General features: G+C 40.8%; 1 protein-coding gene across 4 annotated transcripts in view; it reads left to right on the top strand.

Annotated features, from left to right (window-relative positions):
* Positions 1–25396, top strand: part of PHF2 (PHD finger protein 2) — a 95662-nt gene that overhangs the window by 44813 nt on the left and 25453 nt on the right. For 3 of the 4 annotated variants that reach the window (XM_068694090.1, XM_068694087.1, XM_068694088.1), the window contains exons 2-9: positions 6177–6262; positions 11123–11237; positions 16570–16730; positions 19182–19323; positions 22068–22254; positions 22786–22948; positions 24017–24104; positions 24721–24827. In XM_068694090.1, the coding sequence (XP_068550191.1) occupies positions 6177–6262; positions 11123–11237; positions 16570–16730; positions 19182–19323; positions 22068–22254; positions 22786–22948; positions 24017–24104; positions 24721–24827 (1049 nt within the window). Of the gene's footprint in view, positions 1–6176; positions 6263–6303; positions 10093–11122; positions 11238–16569; positions 16731–19181; positions 19324–22067; positions 22255–22785; positions 22949–24016; positions 24105–24720; positions 24828–25396 lie in introns of those variants that run through there. The other variant, XM_068694089.1, reaches the window with a different exon arrangement.

Raw genomic sequence — 25396 nt, 5'->3', positions numbered from 1 at the left:
CCATCCATGACGAAGGAAGGGTAGGCAGATGATGAGAAAGGAGTGCTGAGGGTAAGGACAGCTGTGTCTTTAGGTCTCCAACTTGGCTCTGGGCATTAATTGCTCAGCACAAGAAAGGTTGTCAGACATCACAGCCTGTCTCCTGCCGACTAGTGTGGGTCAGTGCCTGGGTGCTCAGTACGTCAGGGTGCCCTGGCCTGGGGCTGTGCTGGTGACACAGAGCCCCAGGCTCTCCTAATTCCTTCGGTGGGAAGAACACCACTGGCACGTGCATGGCAGAGGTGGCCTTGCGCTCTGTCCTGTTGGGTCCTTGCATGCCTCAAAGCTTGCATATGCTTGTGCAGAAAGTTCCCATGTGTCTGGATTCACGTTCGTGAAGCAGCTGGACAAAAGCTGTTCCTGAGCTGTCAGGAACTTCTTCAGCCATACCATGAAGTTTCCAGGTTTGTGGCTGGTGGTGGAAGTTATTTGGCTTTGGACTGATTCGGGAAAAGAAGGAGAAGCAGATACGCAGTTGTGTGAAACAAGAGTTAAAATGTCATTTTTTACCAGTGTTAAAATTCTCTAAGCTTTTGGCATGCTTTTAGTGAAGTGGTAAGAGATGAAAATGGAAGTTAAATTAAATAAACAGAATATAACAACTAATGCAGCGGTTTATTTGCTAGTTAGAAATTCTGAACAGTGTATTTGACAGTGGTTGTGACAGACACTACTGCGCTTAGCAGCAATCTCTGGAGACTTGTTCTATGTTCAGCTTTGCTGCTGGCCTGCTGGGTAACCTGAGCAGATCCCCCAGTCCTGTTAGTGACACCTTCCGTGCCTGCAGGGAGGTACAGCTGTGCTGGCCTCTGTAGGCAGGGTGTGTTTACATGTAATGCCTTAGCAGAGCTGCACTCAGCGGGAAGCGGATAAACCATGGCACAAAATGAAAGCTAACAGGTTAAATCTGTAATCATCTGGGTGAGACGGAAAGTAGGGAAAGAATGTTTTTTCCCCACTCCAGAATTTGGGACCATGCTGCTTTGTAGTTTGTGCAGTAGTGGTCCTTGAGAAAGGATAAAATGTAAAATTGGTTTGTTTTCGCAAGTTTTATTTATGTATTACTAAGTTTTAGTTTCTTTCCCATCAAATTGCCTTTTGTCTGGTTGTTTTGTTCTTTGATATTTTTCTGCACTTGTCTTCTGTTTGATAATGGTTATTACATGGTTTTAATGGAATGGATTAATTTTTCTCATTAACCCCTTAATAGGATGGGTTAATTTTTTTCCTAAAATTACTTAAATGTCATCTCATTGAAGATTACAAATCAAGGTCCTCATAGACGTTCATGCTATAAAAACAGTTCAGATTTATGCACCTTTTATATGCAGGCAACAATAATAAAAAGTCATTAACTTTGTCAGAATACTAAAATCTGAATATCTCTTCATTGTGAACACAGAAGCAATTTTGTTTCAAAGTGGCAAAGGGCAAAGTTTCTAATAAAAATGTAATTTCTAACCTCTGATTGCAAATGCTTCTGTTAGCGCTAATTCTCATTTAAGTCACTGTAAAATGTGTGATATATCAGCTTAAACAGCTACAGTAACAAATGATTTACTTTCATTATTATTATTATTAGCCTATGACACTTTTGGTAAAAACCAAATGCATCAATAACAGTGCTTCGCTTTTATCTGATGATCAAATTAGTTTTACACTGCCTCAACCTGAGCTAAATTATTTTAATAACATTTAAAGTCAACCATTACATTGTTTTAAATCATCCCAACGAGATATTCTTGGATACACAACAATTAACCTCTTCTTCTAGCTTTACTGCACTTGGGCAAAGATGTGGCGCATGCTTTCTGAGGCCGCTGTGCTGCCTGCATCTGCCCTGCTGTGACTTGCACCGTAACCTCCAGCTCCGGCTGCTGCCCTGCTTCCCAGCTGGCATCTTGCTGCTGCAGCCTCTCACGTGTTTGTGCCCATGCCACAGTGTCTTTGCAAGACATCTTGGGGAGTGTTTTCTTTCCCTTTTTTCCTTAGCCTTTGTATATTAAGTTTTCTCCTTCAAATCTGCTTTGGGAACCTGATGCTTTTCCTGGGAACAACATACTTGGTCTGGCGAAACTTCCTAGTTGTTACCCAGTTAAGAAGCAGTAGCTAGAGATGGTTCACAGAGAGTGAGAACTGTCAGGGGGGCTGTAAATACTTGTACAGAGGACACCCCCCTCGTACCTGTACACGTTTGAGTGTGAAATTGCAGGCAGCGGCGGGTTACCCTTGCTGTGCACACAGGACTGTGTTCAGCCACCTCTGCCAGACTGCTTTGGGTAAGTGCTGTGCCACCTGGTCTGTGAGCTCTAGCAGCAGAAGGGGATCTTCTTGGGATGTCAGTACATCGTTTTGGGGATTTTACGGGCTTTCTGAAACCAATTCTTGGCCTGCTGATACAAATGAATCAGGAGCCTGCTCCTGCTGCCGTTCTGAAAGCTGCTTCCCGTTCTGCCTGCTGCTGCCTGCCCCTCTGCTCCCTGCCCATCTTCCACAGCTTCTCCCCTCCAACCCCGTGAAGCTGCAGGGTCTGTCTACTCAGCCTTCTCCATCTCCTCCTGGCCCACGGGAGGCTTCCTGCCGGTGCCACCGGCCTGTGCTCACCTTTCTCCTCTCCTCCCCTCATGCTGCGAGAGCAGGGCTCAGCACAGGCAGAGGCCGGCTCCTGCTGCGTGCGTCCCGTGCAGTTGTTGCCTCTGCAAGTGGGGAACAGCTTGTGAGGAGGCTGGCAGCTGTGTCTGTCCTGCGATGTTGGCTGGCGTTCCTGCTCCCCCAGTTTATTTCCAGCTCAGACTGTGCTTTTGTAAGCTCTGCCTCGACACTACAAGTGCAGTTCCTTTGCTGAACCTCCCGTGTCCATTTTTATCTCATTGGCAGATCTGAATAATTGCACAAAAGTGCTATTGAGAGGTTTTTTTTTCCAGTTCTTTGCTGCTGATGGTAATGCATCCAGGGTTCATATTGACAGATTAATGTGCGAATCGGTGCAGCAGGGGCTGTTGCTGGAGGCTGCTCCCAGGCACGCCGCGTGGGATCCGGCATTGTCTAACTTGGAGCCCGTTTGATCGTTGTAGGGGGTCAAATGGTCGACTCCACTCAAAAAAGAGTGTTTGCATTTCTCTCAGGCAAATAGGACAAAAAAAAAAAAAAAGGGCGAGAGAGAGGAGAAACTGGAGAGACTAAAGTGGAGCATTCTCACAAAAAAAAAAAGATACAAAATACAATGCACCTTTTGTGCTAAAATTTGGGGGGGGGGGACAGGGCTTGAGGGAAAGGGCAGCACTGTTCAGCTGCAGTCGATGAAATGGTTTTATTCACCTAGAGGAATGTGATTTTATTCTATTGTTAATTAGCCACCTCGAGTTTAAAATACACGTGTAAGTTAGGCAGGAGACCACTTCAGGACCCTGCGCTGACCTCTGCCAAAGGCTGGCCTGGCGAGCTCCTCATCTTCCCCCTTCACAGGTGCAAATGTGCTTTTGATACAAACTCAGGGACAGGCCACTGCAGTGGAGCTGCCGGCAGCCCAGCAGCCAGTCCTTGTTCCTGTGCTGGCAGGAATTTCTTTGGGGATCGTGCGTCTTTAACTATGGAAATTCAATTTTTGTGCCCACATTCATGTGGAAGCATCTGGCAAGTCAAGCTCTGTTCACTGAGAAAAGGGGACTGAACTGGAGCTGGCTCATAATTTTGTTAATGATCATCAGAGTGATTTCAATAGGGGTGAGCGCTTGGAAAGTTTGTACCTGCAATTTCAGGTGCAGTAAGGGTAGCGGTTTCTGGCTGCTGGAAGCTGTAAGTGGCTAATCATTATTCAAAAGCCGTGTTGTGTTGGAAGAGTTGACTGCAGCCTTCAGAGAACCATCTGAGTTTGAGGTCAGTTATTTTTACTCTTCCATTTTGTTCTAGTTAAATATTTTTACTTGCTCTCAGAACAATAGCTCCCACCACACTGAAGCCTTTGCCCATTGCAGTAGCTTTTCATATCTCCTGTAGCAATCCATGCGGTGCCCAAGGGTCTCATCTGCTTAGTTTAGCTAAATATAGGCTTTTCAAGCCCTTGTATAGAGCCTAATCCATACCTTTACAAAGCCTGACAAGCTGAACCCAGTGGCATAAGCAGCTGATGCAGCTTTACGAGCAGAGGAATCCTCCACATTCTGTTACGCTTGTTCTAATCTGCCAGGGTTTGTTTAAATTTTCTACTGCTTAATCTGGTATTTATTGCCTGTACGTACTTGACTCTGAGGACTGGATTGTTGTGATGATTTTTTCCTGTCTGCAAACTTACTCTTCAGTTTTCCATGCTGTCTGCCCAGGGAGACCCTGTGATTTTGTATTTTTTCAAGCAACTGTTTAATCCAAAAAGCATCAGCTAAATCTGTGATTACTTTTACATGATTCAGAAATAAGTTTTGTTTACCAGCAGTGCTGCTGCAGCTCTGCTGCCAGGCTGAACTCACAAAAATGAGAATTTCTGCAACTTTGGTTGCAAAGCTTCTTTAGTTTGGCGAGGCCTGGGTCCCGTGCTTACACTGGTGGCTACAACAGGATGGAAATGTCCACAAAGGTTTCTGGCAGAATATTATTTTGTGGTCAGAAAAAAAGGATTTATTTCCATATCTTACCTTCTTTGGCATTTTCCAGCTTTGTGGAATACTCACTGCTTGTTTTTTTTTTTTTTTTTTTTTTTTTTTGTGGATGCTGGTTTTCAAAAGCAAGTAGATCAGTGGATTGTAACCATGATCCTTACAGTTACACGTCACTGCGTGGCTTGGATTCAAAGCAGCTTCAAACCCACCTCTGTAAACACAGAGGGTCATTGTGTATTTTGATTTACATGCTTCTGTCACTTTTTCAAAGCAGCTCCTGCTGCCCCAAGCATGCCGGTGTGTGCACATACCCTCACCCCCAGAGTCACAAGAGCTCTGAGCTCCACATGGCCAGGCAGGTGGTGCACGTGATGGCAAGATGACACTTCCATGATATGGGTCCAAACCCTTCCCCTGGCAAAAGAGTTATATTGGAGTTTTTGCTAACCGAAGAGCATGGAGAAGGTGTTTCAGGGTTGAAGCAGGGAAACTCCAAGGCTGCTCCTGTTGTGGTGTGATCCAGCCTCGTTTGTGCTGATGGTCAAGGTGAGGCTGCCTTGCTGAGGAGCCTCTCATGGCTCCTCTTGCCCAGCTGAGCTCCCATGGAGCCATGGCACGAGGGCTCTCACAACCCCCAGCTTTCTGCAAGGCAGTTGAAGGATATTTTCGTGTATGTGCTGCAAAAATGCGCCTCGCAGTCTGGGCTGTTTCAGACAGAACAAGCAGGAGCAGAATCCTGTTTGCTTTGCCTCCTCCTGGAGGAACGGTGCCATTCTGGAGTTTGATTATTTGGCTGGCTGCTCAGCGCTTCGGCTGCGCAACATCTTATCTTGGGTACTTCATTCCTTCGCAATTTAGTTTTGTTTTCCCCCAGTGCTGTGTTGTGCCATTGGATTGCATTCACACAGCGTGCCCGCAGGCTGCGCTGTATTGTTACGTATGTTGTGCATCCAAAATAATCTCAGTGGGTGTTCCAAGCAGCTGCCATGATACAACCCATCTTCTTGGCAGCCAGAAGTGCTGTGAGCTATGTGTCTTCTTTGCCTCTTCATCTTCAGATATTGCAATAGAAAGGGAACCTACAGAAGCCTTGTATATGGTATACCTTGGCAGAGTGCTCCAGTACCTAGCAGCTGTCCATACATGCTTGGTGAAGCTGTGTTTTGTTAATTAGGTTTATGCGGGAGGGTACTTGAAGAACTCTGTGTAGGTACAAAGTGGTCTGCCTAGGAAAAAAACATTCTTGGGGACTCGGCCACATTTTAATGGGGAGTCCAGAGTGAGCTGGTAAGTGGCTTCCTGAAAGCCACCTTTTTTAGCACCACATCAGGAATGTAAGCTACAGAAAATCCGGTCAGACTGTACTAGTGTAAAGAGCAGCTAAATTTTGCTTGGGTATAGCCGTTAGCAGTCAGCATAGCTGCATAGTAAATGCACAGCTTATAGGGTGGTGTTTTTTTTTTTTTTTTTATTATTATTAATTGTGTGCTTGCATGTTTGGAAATTGGCTCAAGCTAATGTAATATCTGCTTTTAAATATTCCAGCTGTGTGGGCGTTGAAGAAGAGGAGGCACCAGACATTGACATCTATCACTGTCCAAATTGTGAGAAAACCCATGGAAAGTCTACTTGTAAGTATACTTGCACGGCTGGTCCTCAGACAGATGACAGATTCTGTATGTTTAAACAAAAGAATCTTCCTTTTGTTTTGTTACAGTAAGACACATTTAAATAGATTGTGTCATAAAAAAAGGAATTCAAAACATGAGGTGAAAAGAGGCATCAGGGGGAGGGGGGAATCATGGACTGGATTCTAGAGATCTGAATTTAGCTTCCAGCCTCACCTGGCCTCAGGCAGTGTGTGTGAGCTGATGCAAGGCATCTTACCTCTTCTGCTTCAGTCCCCAGTCTGCAATGAAAATAGCGCGTCCTCCCTTAAGTGTCATGAGGCACTTACTGCTGTGGACTAGACAAAGGTCTAATACAGTGATTTTCGGAAACTGTGTGGTGTTTTTTGTCTTTTGATGAGAAGAGTAAGAAACAATATGTTATGGTTTGCCAGGGTATAAAACTGTAGCAATTTCAGTGGCAGTCAAAACTGTAGGATGCACTGGGGATGCCAATTCTTGCTGTTATTTCACAGGTAAAAGTTCTCCTGAGTAAAAGTGACAGTTGATCTCAGTGGGAGCTTTATCTGGGAAAGAATTGTAACTGTGTTTGCCTTTGGTCAGATTAATTCACAAATTCTTTCTGTTACACAATGGGAAAGAAAAAGAAAAGAAACCAATTGCTGTAAGATTAAATGCTTTACTTGAAAGCCATTTATTGTAAATAAGCAACAGTGATGCGGATGTTCTTGCTCCTTTGCAACATTACAGCAACACACAGAGGAAAAGCACTGTGCTCATCTCCCACAAGCACAGAATCAGAACATTTCTTTTTTAGTGAGAAATCAGGGATGGGTGGAAACTGATTTCTGTTGTATTAAAACTCAGTAATACTAAAACCAGCTAATTATTCCTTCACTGTCTTCAAAATTCAAGTTGAAAAAAAAATATCTTGGAGGAAAGGGGAATGGTCTGAAATGTTTGTTTTGAGGTTAAAAAATGAAATTGTTTTTCCACTCTTTTTCAAAATAAAGTGTGAACTGGAAACCTGGACAATCTGCAGCTGTTCTTGTCACCCAGATGGTCTGCTAACAACTGGTCCAAGCAGGGCACCCACAAATTGGGCACACTGGCAAAAAAATAAATAAAAAAAATTGGGAGGCAAGTCCTGAAGGACTTAACAAAATCAGTATGTCCCCACAAAATGTTTTGATTTAAATTAATCAGTTTTGTTGGAAGATTTTTGACAAATGTACTGGAAATTGTTCAAACAAATAAGCACAAGTGATGTTAAAGCAAGCAATTTGGCATTACAATGGCTTGCCTTGAAAAGGGATGTATAGCTACAGATACTCTGAGGCTATTACTGAGCCAGTGTAGGAGAGAAAGCAGAGGACTTCTGAGAGTTTTGTATGACACTGAGATTTGATTTCTTCCACTTTGCTTTGAACTATGAATGGTGAAAGACACCTATTTTTCAGTATGTGTGTGTGGGGGAGAAATCAGACAGAAGTAGCCAAAATCTACCATCAGGAATTAAATATAAATCCTGTTAAAAACAGTGGTGCATAATCTTAGAATTCAGAAATGGCAGTTTTTGATTAAAAAGACTACAAGTTGAATATACTAGTTAAGATGAGGAGAGTTTAAACTAACGACAGTCTTCTGATGCTTTAAGGTTTTTGGCTATTTAATTCTTTTTACTGCAGATATAATCTGACTTGGCAGTATGTCCCTCAGTCTGCATTGTGCAGCATGGCAGAAAGTGGAGCTAGAACACTGTCACTAGTTACAGTGTTCAGTGTCATAGAAATACAGAACATTATATAACTTTCCCATAGATCAATATGAGTTTGTTTTCTCTCTACATTATGGAAAGTTAGATGATGTACAAGACCAGCCATCAGAGTAGTTACATATAAAGATCTTGGGAACATTTAAACATTAGTTGTTGATTAACTTACCTTCAGTTTTGGTCTAAGATCACAGGTTCCTCAAGCTGCGTAGCAGTTTTCACCATTAACCAATAGAATCGTGGATTCTGTTGAAAAAATAGGCTGTTATCCTGTAGCCCCTCCTTGCGGAGTGCAATAGGCTAGAAAATAGAAAGACCAAGTAAATGAAGGCAGGAACAGCTTGACTTAATGCATTCGTTCTGGCAGGCATTTGTATGCAGTACATCCTGCTACACCGCACTTAGCCTCTGTTGGGACTTCCACAAGATGATCAGATTCATTTGTTTATTAACTGTTCCAATATATGTTTAAACGAGTTATCTAGCAGTATCAGTTTTGTAATAAATGAGCAAGTGTTGTTCCTGAGCCAGTTGTTCACTGGTAGGATTTAATTATTGCAAGATTAGCAAAGGGAAACACAGACACCAATTGTCTGTTATGCAACTTGTCTGGATTTAAAAATATATGTGTATTTCTGGAGCACACATTCCACAATATATGTTTTCCAGATGTCAAATTTTAAAATCATTTTCCTCCTCTTACATTCTTCCACTTTACCAATGTGGCTTAGTGGCTACTATTTCAGAAAATTGCTTCCTGTCATATGACATTTTAAGCCATTTCACTTTAATGAAATTTGTAGGGACTTCTCTTTGGGAAAAATTATACACATTCACAAAAATTTTTCTGACATCATTTACATAAAATGTAAGTGCTTTGTTAAGGCAGACTTGACTCATTTTCATAACACAGTCTGAAATGTTTGGTTTGATTGCTGTCTGTTTTGCAGCAGTGAAAATCAGGGTAAGTTCTCTGGAATCAGGGAAGTTACGTAGATGCAAGCAGACCAAAGTTAGGCTGAAACTGTTTTTAAACAGTTACAGCCTTTCATGTAAGTCAATAGAGAACTAATATGGTGCTTCGAAGTAGCCCTTCTTCATAAATACATTTGAAAAACTGTAAGTACACCTTTGAAGTCTAGAATTATACATTTTCAGATCATGAAAATATATTCCTTCTTTCTTCTGGAGGGTTTGCTGTCAGAGGAGAGGGTTATATTTTTCAAAGGTCAAATTTTGATCAGAAAGTTCTGCAGACAAAGAAATCTGTAATCATTTAAGAAAAAGTCCTCTTTTTGGCCAAAGCTAGTATTTGTTGCACATGTTAATGGACTTTAATCCTTACTGCAGTGCTCATGGTAAAGATGAAACATAAAGAGAATGGCTGAAAATGGGCCAAATGTCGACTGTTTGATGTAGCATAATGGCCTACAGCAGCCGGACCGCTGTGATCCCTGAGATAGCACCTCCTGTGGAGAGTTCTGGTGGCAGATGCTGCTTGCTGTCGTTGCGTGAGAGGTGGATGCCTACCGGCTCCCGGTACCCAAGGAAATAGCTCCCTGGTGCTTTCTGGAGAGTTGCGGTGGATTTCTCAGATCACGCTGATTTGCCTCTTTTATTTCTCAACGTGCCATGCTATCTGAAATAGAATAAAAGAACATGCTAATATGATAAGCTCTTTAATCGTCACTGTGACAAGCAACACCTGTTTTGCTGGGACTTGTGTGAGTAGTCCCTGTGCTCCATGGCTCTGTTGGGAGGGGGCACTCACTGGGAAGGAGAGAAGAGGAGGAAGGTTTGGCATTCATGTAGTGCTTGTTTCCTTTGTTACCAGGAGCACTGAATTAATACACTAAGCCTGAGAGTCATTAAGATAAAGAACTAGCAGCTTTAATGAATATATCCAGCTAGGCTGGAGAGCTGCATGGAACTAATAAAACCAACATGCTTTGTGCAAAACCCGGGGTGGATTCATTGGTAGATGTAATGGAAAAAGTTAGCTTGTTCCGGACCGTATGTCTTATAGCTGTGGCCTCCGGATTCCTTTCTTAACAAAAAAGTATGTGGATATGTGTGTGTGCATGTGCAAAGTGTGAGGAAAGAGTGCCATCCAGGCATGGCTGCTGAGGAGATCTTGATTTGGGGGTAAAATGTTTAGTTCTGTGAGGGGTAAAAAAAGTTGTGATGTATGAATATTCTGCTAATGGTTCTTGAAACTTTCTGAATATGCACTTGGGACAGTACAGTGTACTGCAAAAATGAGCATGTCCAAGCAGACTGTGGAAATAGGAATAGCTGAGAGAGCTAATGCTGACTAAGATAAAAACTGGACTAGTTTTTCTCGTTTTGTGTTATCTGGCTGTCAGAGGCAAGGCAGAACTATATAGACATTTGACTTGCTTATTTGTGCTTATTTCAGCTGACCCTTTTTCCATGAGAAACTCGCCTATATGTCAGTAATCCACAGGGAGCATAAGGGGCCTTCTATTTGATGGTATCAAGTTAATGCATAAACCTGGCTTGCCTTTCCAATCCTAGAAAGAAGAGAAGTTGTAAAAATGGCATTTGTGGTGCCCTTGCGTCTTTTTTTTTTTTTTTCCCTGTTATGTGCATGTTGTGTGCAGGGCATAATTCAAAGCCTTTCCAAATTGATATCAAACCTACCACTGCTGGACAGACCTTTAGACAAAGGTAATTCATAACAAATATGTTCATGAAGACCTATGTGACGTAGTGACAGAGCAGAAAAGTGTCTTTCCTAAGGATTAAGTGTGTAGTCTGACAAGTACAAAATGTCCAGAGCCTGTGTTTGCATGAAGCCTGTGATAGCTGTGCAGCTCAGTAATTATCCGTCTGGTTGCCCTTATGTTACAAAACGAACACTGTTCAGTATGTAATAGATCTTCAGACTACAGTATAAGTGTCTAATGGTGAACCGAGAGCAATACTGAAATTTTCATGGCAGCTTAGTGGGGGTCCCCTCTTCTCTGCTCACCTAAGAAATGCCATGAAGATTTGTCCTTCCTTCAAATGTTTTAATAATTTTCTTCTACTTAGCATATGCTACTGTCCAACACATTCTTTTTCAGTGAAAAAGAAAAGAAATTGGCATAAACACGATACTGGACAGACTACAGAGGTCAAACCTGTACAGAACGGGAGTCAAGTCTTTATAAAGGAACTTCGAAGTCGTACTTTTCCAAGGTAAGTTGTTTGGCTGCATAAGTAAACAGTGCTCTTGTGGAAAAGCAGATATAGCCCATTTCATATGAAGCTGATTGTTGTTCAGCTTCTTGCTGAAGGCATTGGATAGTGCAGGGTTATGAAGTTTAAGTGAACACTTCCTTATTGCAGATGTCCCTGGCTCTTCCATGTTTGTGCAGCAGTATTAAAATCTACTGTTGACTGAACCCAGCTCCTGCGGATTTCAGTAGATGCGAGTATGTGTGAAGACAAGAACAAGAATGTGTTTGGCCCCTACAACATATGCTTGAATAAGAGACTAACAAATTTATTGCATAGAATTATCCAGCTCTCAGAAATACTAATGGTTTTGCTGAAGTCTCTCCATCTTGAAAAGAACAATGACATCCTCAGTTGCTACAGTGACAAAGACTCTCTTATTTGGGGTAATGAATAGTACTAATTGTTAGGTGACATGTTCCGCACTTTATTAGGCTGCTTCACAGCCATTTGTAAGAGTGGTATTTTATTTTTTTCTGAAGTAGGCATTAGCCAAATGAATTCTTAATTATTAATGACTAATTATTTTAGAAGTACCCATAGAAACTGGTAAAATGTACTTGGTAAACACAAAACTTCTTAATTTTACAGAAGATTTGATCTTACTTTAATTTCAAATATCAGTTATTAGGCTGGTTAAGGAAAAGGCTGAAAATACCACTGCAGAATGTTGTAGTGCTTGCTTACAGATGTATTTCACTTAATTCAGTACCCAGTATTTTTACTTCTTTGGCTATTTTTATCTGGGCCTGCTTTATTTTTGTCTTAGCCGTTTTTAAGTACAGAACAATTTGAAAGGTTGCAAAGCTAATTTAATAAAAAAGGATTAAGGTCTAGGCACAATGTTTTCAGTAGCCTAGGATAGCCTCTGAAATTGCAGGTACAAACAGCTTCTGAATCCAAAACCCTAGGCTTGTACACAAAATCCAAACCAGCAATATACCCTAAGAAGTAAGTGATCACATCAAGACTGACATTCCTTTCAGAGAACATAGCAATTCATCTAGTTTTTAGTGAATGTCTTCGTCTCCCCAGTTACTCCAGGGAGATGTGTTCTCAGTTAATGCTTTCAGCACCTTGCTGAAAGTTATACAAAACTGTATAGGATTTCTTCTCTAATTTAAAGAAACGGGAATTTGACTGAGTGTATGTGCTATGCCTGCGTGTCTGAGAGGTTTGCATATACTTGGAAGATCTGTGCTCACATATTCAGTATCTACGAGTCATTCCCAAATTATTTAAAAATATGGACCTCCATTTTTTTTTGTTTGTTTGTTTCCCACTTCCATGCACACATAAGGAAATCCATGCTGCCAAATCAGAAAATATCTCCTGCCAAAATAAAGTTACTGAGCAAGTACGGTCTGTAGTCAAAGCGAGTCCCTGCAAGATTCAGGCCTCTGGCATTGACACTTCTGGCATAAGTAAAACAAAGTCTTGTTGAGAAATTTTCTCTTCTAAAGAAAATGAATGAAATCTGCAGATGTTCACAGAACAAAACCCAATGCTCAGCAGTCAGAATCTGATGAAATGAAAACCGGGGGTCTTCGTTTAAAGACAGAAACTTCATGTCTGATTCACAGAACACAACAATCAATTATAACCAGTTAGTCCCTCGGTGAGACTCAGATCAAAAGGAATAGTGAAGAAAGCAAACAAGCAAAAAACTGAATTCGTGTCATGCAGCTGATTTTTTTTTAATACCAAAATAGCATTAGAATAGTAACAGTAGTAATAACAAAAAATTAATTGTTCAGGTACTTCAATGTAGGTGTCAGACTCCATTTTGGCATGATCATTACTAGACACTTCTGTGGCACATACAGAAGCAAACCAGACTCAAATGAGTATGTGAGATGTAACAGCAGAGGTTTAATGGTATATCAATACCATTTGCTCAAACTGAGAATAAACTGAAAGACTACGCTGTATCAGGACAGCAGAGGAAGTCACCCAGCCTATGTGGACGATTTGCGGCTTCCCATTTGTTACTGCTGCTGCTCCTGAATCTCTCTCACCATCCATTTCTTTGGCTTGCATGGTACCTTTGTTTCCTGTGCTTATTCAAAGTTATAGTAATGCCAGATACACTAGACATACCTGTAACAACCTGTCAGATGCTATTTTATACCCAGGAGGTAACTGAAATCTATGAATATGCTCTAGAGCTTTCCATAAGATAGATGAATTTGATTCATTCAGTCTTACACTCCTGTCATTACATGTAGTTCTAGTCTGTGTTCTTTGTTTCCCAAATGCTTTCTTCCTCTTCATTATCAGCTCACAAGATTACCTGGAATTTAAAGAGGAGCTTAGCTTCAGTTAATTAGTATCTACTTTGTCAAGAGGTATCCCAGTTCTCTAAAGCAGGAAACCCTCCCTGTGCTAATAAGTACTCTGTGGGCAGCAAAGAAGTGTCAAGCTGTAAGAGCACAGGCAAGGATCTAATTTCCCAAAATGCTGCCTTCCTCTGAGGTTCTTCCCATAGCTTACATCTTGCTCTTTAAAACCTCCAGCCTCCATCCTTCATATGTTACTGCTGCCTGGCACTACTGTTTGCATAAATACAGAATGCTGTAATCCCTGCCAAGCCTCAGAACATACCTGTGAGGCAGCAGGATCAGTGCCATGAACACTGGATCAGTGGTATATTCCCTAATGCTCAGTGTTTCACGCTGCTGCCCACCTGGCTGCCTCTCTGGTGGTCTTCACTCTGCTTTGCCAGCAGTGTGCATGGATAATTCCTTGTTTGCCTTAGGCCATGCTGCTTCTGGGTGCCCACGCTGTGGCATGGCAGCAGGAGCATGGTGCTAAGTGCTGGCATGGGCAGGCTGTGTGGGTCCCCACCATGCCACCGCTGTCCTTGTGGCACTGCTGGGGCCGCATGTTGCTTGCGGTGTGAGCCGGGCTCTCCCAGACCCAGTGACTAACCTTGTCTCCTGATAGCCCACTGTGGCTGGGATGATCCAGAAGTGAGCTGTTTTCTACATCTTACCCCTGCTTGCATCTGGCAAGTTTGCATTCTTATTCTCCCTGGGAAGCCCTGCCAAATGAGTGCCTGCAAAGGAATGCACTTCTCACTTCCCCTGCCTTGCCTCCCACATGCCCGATGTGCTTCACGAAGCCTGGTAATTACAGACCCCTGCTCAAGCACTTATGCGCCCAACACTGGGCATCAGCAGGGCATCTGGTGTTCGGTACTTGGCCTGGGCCGTCCCTGTGGAGCAATGTATACTGGGGCTGTGTCCATGCCAGCGCCAGACACTGTGATGGTGGCATCCAAGGCCTATAGCATGTGCCTGGTGTCTTGCAGGCCCGGCTGATCGCATGGCGGTCTGGGCAGGGCTGAGACTGGGGCCTGGCTCGCTTCGTGCCTGCAGGGACGGAGCACAGGTAACGCCTGGCCGTGCCCTTCAGTGCCATCGCCCATCCTGCCCGTTTTTCCGCCCGTTTTTGGTAACTCTGAAAACGTGAGCTGTAATTCAGAACTGATGCAGAAGAGGGCAGTCACGTATTGGCCTTCAAGGTTCTGGGAAGTAATGCTTTTGGGCGTAAACATGCAAAGTTTTATTATTTCCACTGTCCCCAGCCTGCCCATGGCGGAGCTGGCTGTCCCCACGCTGCAGGAAAGGCCTGAAATATCTTCAGAAAGACCAAAGAGTTGCTTGGGTTACCCAGGTTGGCTCAAAGAGAGGCAAACAGCAAGCAACAGCTGCTGGAGCGCTTTTAGGCCTGACGATCGGTTAGAGTACACTCAGTTTTCACTTTGAATTCAAAACATTTTGCTCTAGAAAAGATCTAGAAATTGGCCTTGAAATTCTTTTTACAGTTGTCGGTTTAAATAACTGATCATTTGATAAACCTGCCCTTTTATTAGTCACTTTGAAGCCCTCTCAGCTACTTGAAAACAATTTGCAGAGTATTTCCTGAACAATTTATTTGACTACTTAAGAATGATTTGCAAAGTATTTCCTGGACAATTTATTTGAGATTATGTAGCATTTTAAACTTTACCTTCTTTAAATTTAAATATTTAACACTAATTTCTTTGACATTAATCACTGGTAACTTGACAGATTCCTGTAGTTCAGAAAATAGTCTCTCATTGTAAGCTGTTATTTCAGAAGTTTCCAGTAGTTGGTGTATTAGAGTCGAGTGTGTTGGTTGCAGATGGTTTTAGTATGCCTTACATGCTTTGCAATATGCTGCGTTATGGCTTTTGTCTTATGCACCTCCTTTGCATATAACTGGGGTTTTTCAGTTAGGTGTGATGGTCAGCATGGTTCATAGGAATGAAATTAGCTCTCTAGGCACAAAGAGATCTGAACCTCTGATTCCATGGCTTTCTATCATGTGTAGTCACTTCAATGTACTCCAGACGAGTACAGGATGCTGCTAAAACATTGTTTAGACGGGGCAGGTCTCAGTGACAGCCTAAAACACCATGTAGCCTAATGCCATCTGAAAGACTATTGATTTTTAGCCTTGTTGAGTGAATTTCCCAAGACCTTGGGGTTTATTGTATCTAGTGTAGTCTCTTCTGAAGACAGGGCTTTGCCTGGTTCTCAGAGGTGCTTTGCATATAGAGTGCTTATTCCAGGTAATAGGAATTTGTTTGTTTGAGGGTTCTCAAAATAACTGTTTTCTTTAAAAAATAAAATCAGAACTCAAATATGAACTGGTACATTTCATGACCGATAGTTTTTTTTTTTGTCTATAGTTGTTGGCATTGTGCATTCTTGCCTATCTGCAAATTTGCTATTTAGAGAACACTTTTGGTTGGCGTTCAACAAATATACCACTTATTTATGTGGGAAATTGGATGTTAAACAAACAAGGCGGACAAGTCATACTAGAGTTCACATTCATATACTGCTTACTTCGGTAGAGCTACCCACAGCAATATAGAAAAATCATAGCATAGCTGGCATTTGTAAACAAGCTAAGAATTGGGTGCCTAGAATCCACTGCTTCAGGAAGTCTGGGTTTTCTTTTTTCTTTCCTTTTTTTTTTTTAAAAAAAAAAAAGACAAGCATTTTTTTCAAATAAGAGAATTGAGTTATTTTAGGTCTATTCTAGGTCATTCTAGGTCTCTAGGTCTCAAAAAGATCTGAGACACCCAACTGAACAAAAAATGCCACATAGGCATTGGGGAGAAGTGACTGTTACCTGATGGTGTCAGCTTATTCTTGTTTGCTTATAACTTTTTCCTTTCAGTAGTGAAATGCAGAAGATGCCAAGCTCTGCCTAGAAGCACCTTACCATTGAACCTTACCTGTGTTTACTTTTCTAGTGCTGAAGATATAGTAGTGAAAGTGCCAGGCAGCCAACTAACAACAGAGTATTTGGAAGAAAATGGTTTCACAGAGCCCATCCTGGTTCCAAAGAAGGATGGACTGGGATTGTCTGTACCAGCACCCACGTTCTACGTCAGCGATGTTGAAAACTACGTTGGTGCGTATGGGGCAGCAGTAACGTTTTACTTGCTAGAGCTCGTTTACTTCTTTAAAAATGGTCCCAGGGCTGTGAAAAAGGCTCCCTTGCCTGGAATATTCCTGGTCTGCCTTTCGGTGCAGAACAGCAGTAGGGAAAGGTGGCAGTCAACTGCAGGTTAAATAACAAGAGTCTTTGCAGAATCTTGTCTCTAACAAGAATCTATGAAGGCTTTGGAAAGATGGAGGGAGCTCAAAACTTCAGAGCCGTATAACCCGTATGTAGGCCAATCAACATACACTATAGAGGAAACCTGGAAGAAGCAGAAAGAGGGTGTTGCACACCCTGCACATATTCCTCCATCCCCCAGGTATGGCAGAGAAGTTTGGCTTTTGGTATGAGTCAAAATAATCCCAGGGTAATTTTTTTCTCCAGGAGTCAGCATGGTCCTAGTGGGCTGTACTGTGAGAGGTGAGGGACTGAAAGGCAGCATGCACTGGCATTGCTTGCTACCTGCTAGCTCAGAATCACTAGTATTTTCTCTTGTGATTTTACAGACAGCAATGAAAACTAGGTTTTGGGGATAGGAGGCGTATATGTGTGTTTTATGGCCAAAGGAGGAAGGAGGTTATGTTATTGTAAAATACTGACATCAGACCTTGAGCTATGCAAACTTTAAGATTTATTATGTAGTGGTAGCCTGTAATTAGCAATTAATCCACACTTGTTTCTTGTACCAACTTGTGTATCTTACTGTGAACCTGAGCCAGACCACATTGTACTCCGTAGCACTGCATTAAAATAGTCATTGTAGTATCAATAAATTGTTCCTTTGGGCCAAGTCTTAATTGATTGCTGCCATCTCACTTTTATTGAAGGAAATACCAGACTGTGACTCCCACTCTGTAGAGGCAGTCTATTTCTACACTGGGGTCAGTTCACAGAGCTTTTGTCATTGCTGCCGGCCATTTGGATTTCTGCTGGCATCCTCCAGACTCTAACCTGGGCAGGGTGTTGTACTGCATCTTGCAAGTCATCACGTCATCCACCCTTGGAAAACATACCTTGGCCAGGAGCCATGGAACTGCTCTGAAGTCACTTGTCTCATCTCTACATCCTTCTTCCTTTAGCATGTGTGATCTTGTCTCTTCTTCGCTCTCACTCTGTCTCTCTTCTGTGTCAGTTCCAATGAGATTCTTGTTCCTTCCAGTGTTCTGGTAAACTGCCGTCCTTTTGGAGCCATGACTCCAGCTCTAATGTATGTCTGTGTTTCAGGGCTCCCTTTATCTCCTTTTATAACCTGCTAACCACTCCTCCTTCTGTGTGGTACTTACCAGGCCATTGACCTATTCCCCAAACTGGTGGATGCTGTCAACAGCCACTGTTGTTCTTGACTGCCTTTGTTCCTCTTGCAGTGACTGTGTGCAGTGAGATAACTATGAATAAAGCAGAATTCAAGACCTCTGATTTTATTGTCATTTCTATCCCATTGCTTCTACAGGAAACATATTTTCCTTGCCCATCTGCTACACTTAGCAGATTTTCTTGTTTGACCTAGGTGCTCCTCATGCATCTGCTGGCTTTCTCTCAGCCTCTAGCTGAAATAATCCACCTCCTCGTCCTCCTCCTCCCCCCCCCCCCCAAAACAAAACAAAACAAAAACAAAACGAAAAAAAACTGTTAGTGAAAAGCTGAAGGGAAGAACAGGAAGAGCACAGGCTATTTAATCCAAAGCTGGCACCAGATTTTTAAGGTGAACAGAACAAATAAAATGCTGGTGTAACCTCCATGGCATTGGTTGGCTTCAGTGAGATTTCACAAGCAGGAATTTATTTCACTGTTTTTTAGTTTATTACATTGTACCTAGAATGTCTTCTAGCAACAATCATAAGCAAGCAGTAGAGGATGGAACACCACAAATGAGATTGCCAAATATGTCATTACTGTGTTGGCATTTTGTAGGGGGAAAAATATTTTCTTGCTCTCCTAATGTGATAAAAGAAGTCAAAAATTTCATGGTACACCTGAAATATTTCTTAAAAAAAATTGTAAATAAATTTTTTAATAGAGCGTGAGGAAAACTGTCCTGAAAAATCTGCTTGACAAGATATCCTGTACAGTATTACACTCAATCACAAGAAATTTACGTGTGGTGGGTAGGGCTTACTCCATAGATATTCAGGTATTTGCATATAATTTTCACCAAGCAAATAATGTCTGTAATGAAAAATAATATTAATCCTTTAAAAATAAAAACCATGGAAATAATTTTATCATGGGGCATGAATAAAAAAGTACCATTTTATACATGTGCAGTTTTTGTATGTAAGCCAAATAAATTACAAAAGCTAAGAAAATCAACAAATAAAATGCCCAAGATGTTTCTGGAAATGTTAACTCACACCTAAGCATACAAAATGGGACAAGTCAGGCCACCAATCAATCTCCCTTTTTTATTGAATTAATTTTTAGGACCAGAGAGAAGTGTTGATGTCACTGATGTCACCAAACAGAAAGACTGCAAGATGAAGCTGAAGGAATTTGTGGATTACTACTACAGTACAAACAGGAAAAGGGTCCTCAATGTGACTAACCTGGAGTTCTCGGACACGAGGTGAGCTGGTCCATCCTGCGGCACTACGCAGTGCTCTGGGGTCCAACTGCTGCATTCTGAGCAGCCTCCACCTTCTCTAGTGGTTCCCTTCTTAGGAAGTACTGCTCTAGCCTTGGGATCCTGGTTTCTTGTGATGCTGACAAGTATGGCTTTGTCCATATGTAGCCATTTTAGGGAAAGCACGGAAATGAAAGTGCTGTAGCTGTATGAAGAGTATGGTGTGGATTAGTTGGGCCAGAATTTTTCATGGTAATTCAGATGTGCGTATCATCACCATTCATGTGCCATCAACATTCACATATCAGAATGGAATGTTTTTACGTCTTTTCATTTTTATTTTAACTCCAGTAGTACAGGTATAGTTAATTCAGTTCAACTGTATACTAGATACTTATAACTAGGACATAACTAGTTGTTCCAGGAGAGAATTCTCTGCCTTGTCCTGGTGGTGAGTGATAATGTTGTATGTTCCTATTATGATCTTAGGTGGGGCTTGACACATACTGGTAAGACCCAAAGAAAGAAGGACAGCATAGGTCTGTGGGAGAACATGGACAAAAGGAGTCATATATATGCATATATAATACAAACTATTATATTGTGAGAGATGAGACTCATGATGTATGTAAATCAGTGACAGCTCTTCTTCCAGATTAAGGCAATCTTTTAATGTGTTCTCCTTGAAGCATTCTTTTTTAAAATGTGTTGTGACATAGTGAGCACCCTATTCATATAGCACTGGCACAAGTGCATTGTATATTACATACTGAAATCTTTTGTTTAAAGTAAATAAATGAGATGTGGCTCTGGGTATGGAATAACATGTCACTGGATGTCCTTGAATGAGAGTAAGTTTGAAATGATTATGATTTTGTAGTCCTATATTATGTGTTCAAGTTTCAGTCTTGGTGCTTTTGCAAGTTAACCTATAATCTGGATGACAGCAGTGAAGAACTAGAGTGATGCTGACGTCTCAACAGAAAGTTCATGTGTGTCTGTATGCATGTGTAACACTACCAGATGAGCTCTGCATTTGAGGCTGAGGTGCTTTAGTGTTTCAGTGAGACATATGTCATGATACTGGCTATGTGAATATCATCAATCCTCAATGACAGAAAAACTGCTATTCTTCTCATGCTTTAAATTATATGCTTTATATTATATTTAAATTATACACATAGGATAATTAGTTGATGTAAATGCCTAAGAGTTCAAGTTATTACTTTATGCTTTATATAGTTATGATTTTATTCTATAAATAGATAGATGCATCTATAATATATTGAAGTTTATGCAACTGTGTAAATCATTTTTACAGTTCTTGTAGTCCTTCTGGGTATCTAATGCTCTAATGGGAAGTGTTAATGGAGGAAGAGATTCCTTTTTGTATAAACGCAACACAGAAAATGATGAGTGTCAACAACAACAAAGAACGGTGGTTTTGGGGACCATTCTATTTTAGCTGAGGACAGTAGACTTAATATAGCCTTTAAAAAGTAAGCTGATGAATAATTACGAGTTTATTTATTTTTTTAAGCCATTTTAACCTCAAGCCCTGTAGTTAGTGTTTTAGTAGTGCACACCCATTCCTGCAGAAAGCTTCTGTAGTAATTACAGGCTTCTAAGATTACCAGTATTTCCAGTAGGAATTTTTTAGCTTTCTGCCATTATCAGAGAATAACGGGAGATCTTTTATTCTGAAGGACTATTGGGGCTGTCACTCATATGCTGCTAATTTAGACATTAACTAGCAAATATTTTATCTCTTAGCATAGACAGTGACGTTTTAATTGAATGCACTGCTCTGTCTTTCCCTGCCATTTTAAATGGGGCTATTGTTATCAGTATTTGACAGTGAGCATAAATGACACATGAGAGCTTTTAATTTTAGTTTGAAGTGCAGATACTCTTATGGAAGTGATATTTTAGAGTGTCCAACAGTGAACTTCAACCTCCTGCAAATAGTAGGCCAAATTTTCACTATTTAAATATAAAATCTAACATGTTTGGGGGTGAAAGACTTAGAATACTTTCTTCTTACGCCACCACGTCATTTTGGCTGTGATTAATAATATACAGTATACTTATATAATTTATATAATGTATTTAAATTGTATGCTTACTGTAAATAAGACAATATATAAATTAATTATATATCATACTTTAAATATATTAACATTATCAACCAAATTATATCTTTTCTTCTTCAGAGTTTTTCATGTAATTTAATCAATCTAAATAAAAAGATAACTGATTTTCAGCAGCAGATCAAGACTTATTTAGTTCACATGTCTGAAGTATCAATACTGTAAATTTTATTACTATTCAGTTTAACCTGAAAGTTGTTAAGATTTACTAGACCACTTATGTAAGAGTGCACACCTTTAACTTCTCTGAAGGGGGCTGGAAAAGTGGCTGGGATACAGCACAATTGGTAACTTAGCCTACATAGCAAGAGGCAAAAACTGGAAAATATAAACAGTTCATCATAAATATTGCTACTGAAAGAATTCAAAGGGTCATTGCTGCATCATCATACTGAAAAAAGCCTTAAATTTATATCTGAAAACAGTTTTCACAAAGTTTCTGAATAAAAACCAGTTCCACTGATATGTAAGCTGTTGCTTCATATTGCCATTGAAGCAATAGAGTCAGAGTCCACTTTTGGTTGTATTGAGATTCTTGCATTATTATTTTTTTTTTTCTTAAAAGATGCATGCTTTCTTTTAATTCTCTCTATACAGGATGTCCAGTTTTGTCGAACCTCCAGATATAGTTAAGAAGTTGTCCTGGGTGGAAAACTATTGGCCTGATGATGCTCTTCTGGCTAAACCAAAAGTGACCAAGTACTGCCTGATCTGTGTGAAGGACAGCTACACAGATTTCCACATAGATTCAGGAGGAGCTTCTGCATGGTACCATGTGCTGAAGGTGAGGGTTCATCTTTTTTGCAATGTATTTAGTAACGAACTACATTTTATATGTGAAGACCATCCTAAAATTCTCTTGATCTCATTTTTTTCCCCAATGGTCCACTTACATAAGAAATATGCAAAGCCTTAACTGCCGTCAGTGGGTACACTCTCAGTAGTGTTTACTTGTCATGTGGAAGTTGTTGGTGTATTCTCACTCTATTAGGATGTGAATATTTGTTTAGTGCCTTCTGCAAGTACATCTCCTAAGACCTGGAAGATATTACATCCTACTTTTGCAGGGTAATGGAACCTGACAATGTAAACTTTTTGTGCCATCTGCCCCACTAATCTGAGCAAATGTAGTCAGCTAGTGATTTAAGTATTTCAGCCCTCCTTTACAAAGCTGACTAGTAGTTTTTACTTAAATAGTGTTAAAATATGTAATGCTATATATTTATTTAAATAAATATTTGTGTGTGCTTGTATCCATGTCAGTGAAGCTTTGATTGATTTGGCTGCTTGTTGCTAATTGTGTTTTCTAATTCAGGGAGAAAAAATATTTTATCTCATCAAACCAGCCTCTGCAAATATTTCTCTCTATGAACGCTGGCAATCAGCAGCAAACCACAGTGAAATGTTTTTTGCAGACCAGGTAGATAAATGTTACAAATGCACAGTTAAACAAGGACAGACACTCTTCATTCCTTCAGGTGAGCAGGCGATTACAGGTGAGGTTTACTGTTTGTTTTACAGCTGCCGAAACAGCATGTCCAAAGTGCTAGAGGAATGTGATTTGACTACCTTTCTCTGACAACGTATGAAGTCTAACTCTTGGTAGAAGTCCAATTTTATGTGCTTACAAAACAACAACAATCCCTAAACGTTTAGTTTTCTCTCAATATTTTAACAGCCTTTTAAAATGCAACTAGTACATACAGTGTTCCACTTTTGGTCTACCTGGGTTGAAGTAACTCCCAAGTCCTCTCTGTATGCCCAAGCATGACATTGATGTTTTGTGCCACAATATCTAATGGAGAGCTCATGTTGCATTGCTTGCTTCACTTCTTGGTTGTTGATTCCCTTTGACACCAAGGTGCCTGCATGGTGTGAATGTGTGTTTATGGTTTCACGAGAGGCTGAGGACCAGGGTGTCGTAGATTTTTATAGGCTACTTCATAGACTCAGGCTTTCATTGTAGGTTGTGCTGAATTTTGTTTTTCTCAGTTCCTAGGATGATACTCATAAAGAATATTCATTTCTCTCATGACCATGTGTGAAGCAGATGGTGGAATAAACATTGAACAATGTATGGAGATTGACTAAATTAAGTAGATTTTTGTGTGAAAATAAGTGTTTGGAAAACACCTGTTTCTGACACTGCAATAAAGTCAGTGTCAGGAATTGTCAGTGATGTGAAAACAGCTATTATTATGTAACTGCTGCTGCTTTTAACAGCAATAAAAAAGTAAGGGCACTTGTGGCAATATATTCCCTTCACTGTCTGTCTATTTGAAATAGCCACAGTTGAAGGTAATCCTGGGACTGTGAGTGAAAGGTGCTTAGCAAGTCCCTGGACTGGGCCTTACTAGTGCAAATTGAACAAGGGCCCAAATGCAACTTTGTTCAAAGCATAGGTGGTTCTAGTGCTGACTTGGGCTGAGGAGCAGTGTTGGTATATAGGAAGTAAGTTGTACAGTGAAGTATGAAGTTCATGTAGTGAACACATTGTTACTATGGACCCAGTATTTATTCTCAAGGATCTTTTCTTTCTCTTCTAGGTTGGATTTATGCAACTCTAACACCTGTAGACTGCCTGGCCTTTGCAGGACATTTTCTACATAGTCTAAGTGTTGAAATGCAGATGAGGTAATCTGTTTTTTAAAATCTTTATTTAGGTAGAGGGTCAAGTTTTAATAAATTGGTCATCCTCTCTCATAATAATTATCCTGCGTTTGCAGTGATGTTATTGATGTAGCTTCTTTGGGAGAATTTTGGAAAGCATGCACATATTTGCCCCTTGACCAGTTTCTCCTTTGCTGGGTTATTCCAAGCCATCTTTACACCTGTTACATAGTGCTTGGAAGTTTATGTGAGCTGTTTGGACAGAAGTGGCCAGATTCTGAAGGAAGAATTGTTAAAAACTGTCAGGATTTTTGCCTTAGAACATGCCATTTACCTTCTGGATACATATTCACCTGCTCAGATGGGCTCTTTGCCCAGTGAATAACAGTAGAAGTAGTCTTTACTGATGTTGGACAAATAACGTAATAAAAATATCTTACATCTATATCACAGTTTCTTACTAGTGTTATTTTTATGTTTTGCTTTTGGTCTGATGCCAGAGTACTTGGTAGCAGCACAAAGAAATACCCTTCCATGTGTACTGCAAAGTGAACCTCAGGCATTTATGAGCAGTGCTTGACACTGTGCAACATACTTGTGACCTGCTATGCTTTTAAGTTCAGTTTTCTTTGTATTGCAGGGCATATGAAGTAGAAAGACGATTGAAAATTGTCAGTCTAACACAATTTCCAAACTTCGAAACTGCATGTTGGTATATGGGAAAGCATCTATTAGAGACATTCAAAGGTAAAACTGCTTTTCTTTTCCTGCCTTAATTGCTTAGATTTGGGGGCCTGAAAATACTTACTCTTATTTTCTGCTGATGAGCCACAGGTTGCCAAAATCAGTCTTGCTAGTATTTAAAAACTAGTTCTAACATGTCAGCTGAATGTGCAGATCTGGTCCAGCTGTCACCTTAATCAGCCTGCCACCTTGCTCTAGGAAGGACTTTAGCCATCCCTCTTACCTATACTCAAGTAAAGGTTTCATCTTTGTAAAAAATATTTAAGTTGCTTCAGAGGCAAATAATGTTGTAACCAACTACCTAGGCTGGGTAGTGTAAGTTCCGGATTCATTCCCTGTCTTAACGTAACGAGCTGCTTGCTTTGTCAGCCCAAGGCAGATGGAATAGTGCCGCCTTTTCTCATAATTCTTATGGTTCTGGTGGAAGTACATTGGCAGGCCATATGTATACATGGGTTCACAGGAACATCAGTGATGGGGCCAGCAGGGTAGCAGGACCACTCCGAATTTAAGCAAAGTTTTCTGTGACATTCAAAATCTTCTAAATCATATTCCTTCAGAGTTTATCCAAA

This window comes from Anas acuta, chromosome 11, assembly GCF_963932015.1.
Source record: "Anas acuta chromosome 11, bAnaAcu1.1, whole genome shotgun sequence".
Taxonomy (NCBI): Eukaryota; Metazoa; Chordata; class Aves; order Anseriformes; family Anatidae; genus Anas; species Anas acuta.
This window is presented reverse-complemented; position numbering and strand designations above follow the sequence as displayed.